This window comes from Lolium rigidum, chromosome 5 (assembly GCF_022539505.1).
Source record: "Lolium rigidum isolate FL_2022 chromosome 5, APGP_CSIRO_Lrig_0.1, whole genome shotgun sequence".
NCBI lineage: Eukaryota > Viridiplantae > Streptophyta > Magnoliopsida > Poales > Poaceae > Lolium > Lolium rigidum.
In genome coordinates, this window is record NC_061512.1 from 209,385,418 (window position 1) to 209,395,184 (window position 9,767).

Sequence of the window (9,767 nt, forward strand, 5' to 3'; positions counted from 1 at the left end):
CGGTCTATGTACTTTGTCGTAATGCCCCGATTAAATCTCATAGTACTCATCATGATATATGTATGTGCATTGTTATGCCTTCTTTATTTGTCAATTGCCCAACTGTAATTTGTTCACCCAACATCTGCTATCTTATGGGAGAGACACCACTAGTGAACTGTGGACCCCGGTCCTATTCTTTACATCTAAAATACAATCTACTGCAATTGTTCTTTACTATTATTTGCAAACAACCATCATCATCCACACTATACATCTAATCCTTTGTTTACAGCAAGCCGGTGAGATTGACAACCTCGCTGTTACGTTGGGGCAAAGTTCTGTGATTGTGTTGTGCAGGTTCCACGTTGGCGCCGGAATACCGGTGTTGCGCCGCACTACATTCCGCCACCATCAACCTTCAACGTGCTTCTTGACTCCTACTGGTTCGATTAAACCTTGGTTTCTTACTGAGGGAAACTTGCTACTGTGCGCATCACACCTTCCTCTTGGGGTTCCCAACGGACGTGTCAACTACACGCATCAGGCGGCAGCTCCGACGGAGTTCCCCCTCTGATCTTTCCTGGTTCTGTCTCTGTTTGGTGTTTCGATGTTTTTTTGCGGCGCCTCTCTCTGAGATGTGTCGGGGGACATTTTTATATGTGTTTTTAGGTCAAGACTTTGATACAGGGATTTGGATGGACGAGGAGGGATCCATCACATAGAAATTACATATATGACCATAATCATGTTTGGTAGCTCATATGGTACTAGATCTATGATAGAACAAGGGAGAAATAGATCAAGCTACTACCACAAACCCATATTCATGAGGTGGACTACTCCCTCTTCATCATGGTGATGATGGTGGAGATGTTGGAGAAGGTAGAGACCCCTTCGGCGGCAGCTCCGACGGAGTTTCCCCCCTCCGATCTTTGCTGGTTCTGTCTGTGTTTGGTGTTTTGATGTTTTTTGCGGTGCCTCTCTCTGAGATGCGTCGGAGGACCTTTTTATATGTGTTTTTAGGTCAAGACTTTGAGATAGGGATTTACATGGACGAGGAGGGATCCATCACATAGAGTGACCTTTCTAAAGCTTCCATAAACCCATAGTCATGAGGTGGACTACTCCCTCTTCGTCATGGTGATGATGGTGGAGATTTTGTAGAAGGTAAAGATCCATTCGGCGGCAGCTCCGACGGAGTTTCCCCCTTCGATCTTCGCTGGTTCTCTATCCATTTGGCGCTCGAGGAGGGAAAGAGTATGGGTGGTGCGGTCCCCGTCCTGGTCAGTGCCACCTGTCCTCTTTCGTGCCTTCGAGCCTCGCTCGTGAGGTTCAAGTGCTCCATGTCAGGTCTTTATGAAATTAGCCTCCTCGAAAGATCCCAGGTCGGTTATATTTAACTTTGTTTAGGTCCCTGAATGTTTAAAATAGAGAAAACAAGGAATTCCTATTATGCGAAGTTATAACTAAAATAAAGGGGATCATTGGTAAATCCCAAAAATCAATATAAAACACGATTATAATATTATATAAGTTTCCAATATGTGGGAATATGTATCAATAAACTAGAAAGTTCATATATGCATTTTACATGCATCACTTGTGCAATTTTCATTTAGAAAGGTCACTCTATACAAGATGTCAAAACAGGTGGTTTTTGCAACAGTTGCAGATGATAATTTGATGAATATGCACACATATTTTTTCATGTCAAAAGTCAAATTCTGTGTGTATTTTAGTTGTCTATGAATGGTAATGTATCCCGTACTTGGATGAAAAATAAAAATGCAGGAGGGTAATAGTAATTTATATAGTGTAACTTGAATAATTATATATGGTGCTCAGATGTTTAACTGGACGATGTATTTTTAGTGTAAGTTGTCTTTTTTTGTATTTTGGATGGTAGATTTCTTGCTATCCAGAGGTAACTAATCCATAGAATATGTGAAATTGGAAATGTGGTCCAAGACCATATTGAGGATTTGACTCTGTAATGTGGAGCTAATGAGAAATTTCCAATATTGCAACAATGCATGTATTCTTCAGGTTTAGGTGGAGGCATGAGCTTCTTGTTGAGGTGTCTTCATTACCACAATTACGTCATTTTAGTGCCACATATCATGATACATTAGGTGAATGTTCATCTAGAAGTAATAAGCATATGCCAACAATCCCCACTCGAGCTCCTTAATAACCTCCTTTGTTATCATGGAACCACCGTCTATAATTCTGCCCACCTTGCTACTATCATGCTTGAATTTTAGCTCATCCGAAGCCAATACCTCATAAATTATCAGCTCACTACGACATACTCCATACATCGTGGCATTTGGTTTCGGCATTTTCGACTCGCCGCATGCGTTACCCTATCGCAATAAATTCAAATAACTGCAATACACTCATCAGGCATATGGCATGCTGGATCACATCGAAAACACACCATTTTGTCAGCCAAATGTATAATAGCAAGGCTATGTGCGTCGGCGCTTGGCCAGCAACAACCATATTGGCATGGCTAGCTCGTTGGATTGGGTCGCGCGGACGTGCAAGGGCGCATAAGGAAACGCTAGTCGATGGGCTAACGTGGGATGCTACACTGGCCTCGAGGGAAGTCCTGCAGCGCTAGATTGGGTCGCGGTGGTGCTAGCGCGGCGTCCATGATCAATTATCATCCTTTTTTTCACTGTCAACACAATTTTTACACAACCATTACAATTTATCACTACCTCGTTTTCTACATATAGTTTTTAACACAAAACGAAATCATACAAGCCGCACAAACCATGTGCATGCGTGCTGCATAATTACGTATAATCATCAATAGGGACATTAGTTGCATCACTGGAACAACGGAACGGGCACAGCCTTGAGGGGCGTGAGCATTTTGAGAGACGTGGCAAACCTATCCCTAACATCCACGTCGCACGGCTGCATCCCTTCGGGCAACCTCCATTCGAATGCGTGCAGCAAAGACGCGAGGATCAGCGTTACCACCCTTGTCGCCATCGGCGTCCCGGGGCATGCCCTCCTCCCCGCTCCGAACGGCATGAACTCCGCCTGGTCCTTGCTCCTGAAATCCAAGTCTGCCCCTAGGAACCTCTCTGGCACGAACTCTTCAGGCTGCGTCCATGATGCCGGGTCGCGCATAATGGCCCACAGGTTGACGATCACTTTGGTTCCCTTGGACACCGCGAAGCCGCCGACCTCGGCACCGTTGGCCATGGCCTCGTGCGGCATCATCAGCGGGCTCGCCGGGTGCAACCGCATCGTCTCCATCACCACGGCCCGGAGGTACGGCATCTTGCCGATGTCAGACTCGTCCGGGTGCTTCTTTGAGCCGAGAGCTTCCCGCAACTCGTCGCGGACCTTTGTCATCACGGCAGGTTGCCGTAGTAGCTCGGCCATTGTCCACTCCACCGTGATTGAGTTCGTCTCTGCCCCTGAAATGAAGAGGTCCTGGCGACACGTACACAACATTTCTGCTTAGTTTACATTCCTGCCGGCACTGTGAAGCGACAAAATTTTAGGAGAACCATCATGCATTAATGCGTTGAATAGAAGAATTGGCATCGGAGTGCGGTGAAAGACACTTCCTTTGGAGTAGTATAAGATCCGATTTCATTAGGTTAGACATAGTGGAGAGTAACATTAGAGAATAACATTAGGTAATAACATACACATGTTACTACTCTATGTGTTACTACCTCTATAATGGTTAGTATCATAGGTGTATTAACATAAAATGCTATATTTATTAAGTTAGATTCATCTTGCCTTGAAATGTATGATGTAATGATAACATAGCTAGTTAGCACTATCATCTTTTTCCTCAATTAATACCATACCATGTCATCAAAATGCTTAGTTGGTATGGCATGTTGTTGATGGTACTACCTATGTTACTTCCCACTATGAGTAGTCTTATTCCCTCCAAAAAGTATAAGTTCTGATTTTAAATGAAATTGTTCTGGAAATATTTTTCCAGCTCATTTCCCGATAGCAGCAACGGTATGCTAATTTGTTCTCTAATGCGGACAAATATTTATTTTGATATGGAGATATTCATACATGAATGATATGGAGAGCAACAACGGTATAGCCATTAGCCAATCATGATCAACTTCGGCTTGATAACGGATGCTCTATCCACCAGAAGAGCGGAGCAGTATGGAGAATAATGGATGATCTAGTCAGCATATCTAGTATATTGGTCTGTTCCAAATTATAAATGTTCTATTTTTTAAAATTGTATATATCTATAGTTCACACCCATTTCAGTATGAGAGTTAACTTATTGCAGTCTATAAAGAATTCATATTAGAATATCGAAAACACCTTATAATTTGAAATGGAAGGGGTGCTACATATTAAATAGATAAATTTAAATTACCCCCCCCCCCCTTTAAAATAGGTGTTTCAACTTTTTCTAAATACCGATATATCTATAACTAAAATGCATTTACATACATCCATATCTAGATAAAATTGAGACACTTACTTTTAGATGGAGGGAACATATGATAGTTGCAGTAATTAGATGAGGGGTGCAACTTTTGTGGGAAGGTGAGAGGCGCACCATGTAAGCACTTGGTTACTAATTGAGTTGCAGAGGCATATACAAATCTCATGTCGATTTCTTAACCGTAATTTTTGATACCTCTTACCACCAACAAGAGCTGAATTATGATTTTTCGGTGCCGTATACTATTTTCGAGGTCCAGTTTAGGGTAGTCCCGCATGGAATGAATTTCTTACCGCCAATGGTAGGCTATTGTGGTCGCCAAGAGCCAGGATTCAAGTCTGGGACCTTTGGTTTTTGTTCCTTGTTGTAAAACTCACTAATGGACACATCCAGGCAAAGCTTTTGTCTGCATTAGTCAGAGCTTTTCCGAGATAAGAAAAAACATTGACTAATATATTTTGTGTATTCCCAGTGAAAAATAAAAATATCAACATCTTATAAGAATAATCTAATGCTGTAATTTCTACCTCCATATCGATCTAAATATAATTAATTTTATATGTGTGAGTTGTTAAAATATGAGAAGTTTGACCACATGCATGCTTTGAAACATTTTTTTAACGGAGTGGGTATATTTTCAAATCAAGGAATTAAACATACGGCTCTTTGCCGACCTCCTCAAGTCAATGAACCAGCCAACTTTGACATCAAAACTGGTCCATGCAGATGCATGTCAGGTAATGGTGCAAATTGCGATTTTGCCTCGAAAGCATTTTATCCTTAAACTTGTTGAACTTTGTACGGATTGTAGTACTTTATAGTAACATACTAGCAGTCTCCAGTATGAAAACGACTCACGTACCTGAAGAAAACAATTGAGAGACTCGAGACTGAGCTGATTCTCCGAGTGAAGCTGGAGTAGCACGTCCAAGAAATCATCGTTCCTTTCACCTGCGGCGGCACCTTTCATGCGGCGGCCAACGATCCGATCGAAAAAGTCACTGAACCTCCTAAGGTGCTGGGCGCTGCGCCGACGGCAGCCCTGCAAGTCGAGCGCGGAGAGCACGGGGAAGAGGTCTGAGAGGTTGGGCCTTGTGAACTCCTCCACCATGCCCCTGATCAGCATCTCAAGCTCCTGTGCCCCTTCCGAGCTCATGTCGGCCACGTCCTCGGAGAAGAGAACGTTGGATACGAGGTTAAGCACCCCGGAGAAGACGACGCGCCCGACTTCCACGGTCTCGCCGGCGTGCCCGTGGAGGCAGCCGACGAGCTCCCTCACCTTCTCCTCCCGCACAGCACGGGTCGCGTCGAGGCTGCGCGCCGAGAAGAGGTGGTTGGTGCACACGGCGCGGAGGCGCTTCCACAGCGGGCTGGTGCACGGCAGCCAGACGATGGAGCGCTCGTGGTTTCCAAGCGCGCGCCCGGCGTCCGTGATGGACCGTGCCGCCAGGAGGTGATCGTACTTCTGCAGTACGTCGCGGGCGCCCGCCGCGGAGGAGGCGACGATGGCAGTTGTGGTGCCAAACTTGAGGGACATGACGGGGCCGTGCACTGCGGCGAGCTTGGCAAGGGCGTGGTGCGGCTCGCCTTGCAGGTCGAAGATGTTGCCGAAGAGAGGAATTGGCACCGGGCCCGGCGGCCGCCGCGCATTGCTGGAGCTCGCGTTCGAGCTGTTTCTGCAAGAGACGAAGACTTTGTAGAGGACGCATGAGGCGGCAGAGATGTAGAGGAGCCATTGCATAGTGGAAGCTTCCATCTTCGATTCTTAGGAAGTTAGGATGATGCTAGCAAGTACGGCAGTTGGTGGGATCGATTGAGCAGTATGGTCATATATAGTGGCGCCGCGAGCATTTTTTTGCGATATTCTAACAGAGTTAAGAACATTCAAACAAAACAGTTCGCTAATGTTCAATGTCGTTCTTCTTTTCAATAGATTATATATAAGCGTACGTCAACACAGTTTAAATTCTTCACAGTTGCAGCGCCAACAGGAGAGGCATGATGGAATTATGGACAGGGTGAGATAGACTATACGTGCTCTGATTCTCCTGATCCAATGCAAAGATTAGACTGGCACTATAAAATTAAGTGCCGATGGCGTCCATGTTACCTGTTCAAAACCCACCAGTGTTTGATTGTGGACATGCCTCTGACTTTGTGAGCAGACGAACATGTTCCCCGGCCGCCCATCCAACCGCCCATCGGAGGATTCCCGGGCGTGATTGGGCGGCTGGATGGTATGAGACCGTGCTGGTTTTCCTATGAATCAACCTTGCTTACAACTTACCTGCCTCTGCCACTATAAGACACATCGTCTCTTTTTAAAACGGGGAGATTGCAAGAAGACAATGGCAATACAATACGAGCTCGCCCACCGCCCAGAAGGTGGATGAGCCCCCAGATTTTGCGTGAGCGGCGCTGTGTCTTCGTTTTTGAAAAGTATATCGTTGCCATTATCGTGGAGTCGTACGTGTATCCGGTGGGTGATTGAGGCGGACGGCGACGGCAGTCGTGTCGCGCGCGTTGCGGAGGCCGACATCGCGAGTTGCAGTAAACAACCATGGCAGGTCGGCTGCTATCTCCTCGGACCCTGACGGTGATGGCAAACTTACTAGGGATGGTGGGAGGGTAGTGATGGTAAAATCAGAAGAAGATTAGCGGATAGGAGCGTGACCTAACAAGATAGACCACTTGCCCTGCCAGTTGGGTTTTTTTCTATTCCAGCCGTGCCACTCAATTCACCCCAGTTGCATACCTGCAAATCAGAATAGAGCGGTCAACTCATATTTGCACATCTCTGCAAGCAAAGATAGTGGCTAGTGGGACGGAAAAACCCTACGCAGGATCAAAATGAGTACACACCACCTCAATCACGAATCTCCAAATCAGAATTACATATTGTCCTATTGGATTTCAAAAGAGAAAATTTGTATGTATGTCAGCATGGTAGGTCCTACAAATTAACACCAAAATGCATCAACAACTTGGATTCCGTGATTCGCGGCTATTTAATCGTCCACTTATTGTTAAACAACCGTGGAGTCTAATTTGTGCCCCGAACAGCCTATGTCACGTATGCTTAAAGTACTCTCAAATGGAGGCTTACTTCACACCATTTTCTATCGGCAATATTTGACTCGCCGGTGTACACAGTAGCGTCTCGGCTTATGTTGTCGAAGAACGGTATGATTTGGAGAATTTTGAATGCTCATATGGTCCGTTTTGGCGTCACTTTTTTGATAGCACGTGGGCAATGTCTTCATCCAATAACCTAGAGATGACGATGCCACCTTGTCGGTTTTTTTGTGAAAAAACAACATGAAGAGTGGGTAAGTGAAGATGTTGACAAGGTAAAGAGCGTGATCGATGACCTCGTTGTTGGGCATTACACACTAACACAAGCGACATGGTATTATTTAGTGATTGGGTTCAGCCTCGACTTGTAGACGAGATGGATCTATTCCCGTTGAGGGAAGCGACCTCTAGCACAAAAATGTGATGACCCAGAGAGGCGTTGAGGATTGCTCGACCGACGCACCTCAACTTTTGTAGATAACCTTTTCGTCAGCTCAAAGTTCACAACAAATCCACCTAAACCTAATTTCTGAAATGATCAACTTGAGAAGTAGGTGTCTCCCGAGGGAACATGTCTTCCATCATATGAGATACACGTAACGAATTATCCGTTTGTTGTCTTTTATAGGTCCAATGACTTGTGTACAATTGAACACATATACCCTTGGCGGGGAGAAATTTTTTTTTTAGATAAAAGACAGATATGCCCAACTTTAAATTAATAAAGTCAAACGAGATTTCATAGACTATTCCAAACATGATACCGCATACAGCTTAGTCAACAAAACGAGCACATAGACTCGACACGCTGGGCCTAAAGAACTTGGCCTCATGTAGAAGTACAACTCGCGCATCTCACTAATCATCCAATAAAATACCCCCTGGTCTATAGTTTTGGAGTTTATAATCCAGAATGTAAGAACAACACAGTTTTGTATATAAGGCCAGTGTGATGGTTAGCCACTTTCTTTTCAATAGTGAGCTTATTATGAATTTGCCACAACACCAAGGACTGCGCTAGAAAAAACACCCAGATTAATCTACGTGGGTACCCTGCCAGGCTAGACAAGATATGGTGCAATTGAGAAAAGTTGGCTCGCCGCCAATTGCACCCAAGAAGCTAGCGCATCACACTCCAAGAGAATGAAGCTAACAAACATGTGAAGAAGATGTGGGAAGCATCGTCAGGAGCCCCACCCAACGCACAACCACCATTAGAAGGACTTTTGCGAGCAGCAATGTGTATACTGGAGGAGAGTTTGTCTAGAATCAGCTGCCATGAGAAAATTTTGATGTTTAGCGGAACCACCACACTCCAAACGTCTTTAAAGTGTACCACCATCACTCACTGCGACAATTTGGCTTACAAAGACTTAATCAAAAAATAGCTTGATCCTTCAAGGTGCCAAAGAACCTCATCCGGACCTAGCACAAGCCCAACATCGTCGACAAGGCCACACATCGCACGCCACTGCACCAGGCCCTCTTGGTCCAGGGAGCAGCGGAAGCGAATCTCAACGCCTTCTGGTTGACAAACCTAAGAGACATATATCGAGGGGAATCACAAATGGCGAATAGAAATAGAAACATAAAGGTATCTTTGGAAGGAGCATCGCCAATCCACGAGTCAAGCTAAAATCGGTTTTGGCTCCCATCCTTAACGACAAAATTAGTGCCCATACTAAAATAGTGTTTTGCCTTGTGCAGGTTCTTCCTAAATTGTGATCCCCCGTGGCCCGATCCTTTGAACAGCTTGCTAGCATGAGAGGATTTGGCTTGGAGGATCCTAGCCCAAATGGCATCTTTGTCCTGGTACAGTCTCTAAATCCACTTGGATAGTAGGGAAATATTCATTTTCTTAGAGTCAAGAAGACCTAGACCCCGCATAGCGTTTGGTCTACACACCGTGGGCCAGTTGACCAAGTGGTACTTCCACTTCCACTTCGGTCCCGACCCCTCCTAGTAGAATCATGACCGAATAGAATAAAATCTGTCATGAATCCCATCCCGAAGTAGGATAAGTTCCATCACAAAGATAGGAAGGTTACCAAGGCAAGAATTGGAGAGGGTGAGCCGCCCCCAAGGAGAGTAATGTGCTAAGCCACGGTTCGATCTTGCCCCCTAGCTTGCGAAATAGGAATAACCATTGCTCAATGGAGATTTTGCGGTCAGAAATAGGCAGGCAAAATACATGAAGGGGGAAAGCCCCTTGATATGGGCATTACCCTTCGGGTACCCAAAATTTCCC

At 45.1% G+C, this 9,767-nt stretch overlaps 1 protein-coding gene across 1 annotated transcript; it reads right to left on the minus strand.

Moving 5' to 3' along the window:
- Nucleotides 1-2,820: 2,820 nt before the first annotated feature.
- LOC124652541 (cytochrome P450 76M5-like) lies at nt 2,821-6,200 on the minus strand. Its single transcript, XM_047191571.1, has 2 exons — nt 5,307-6,200; nt 2,821-3,438 (listed from the first exon to the last, which is right to left on the minus strand). Exons 1-2 carry the CDS (start codon nt 6,198-6,200, stop codon nt 2,821-2,823), a joined length of 1,512 nt encoding a protein of 503 aa, XP_047047527.1.
- Between the last annotated feature and the right edge of the window lie 3,567 nt (nt 6,201-9,767).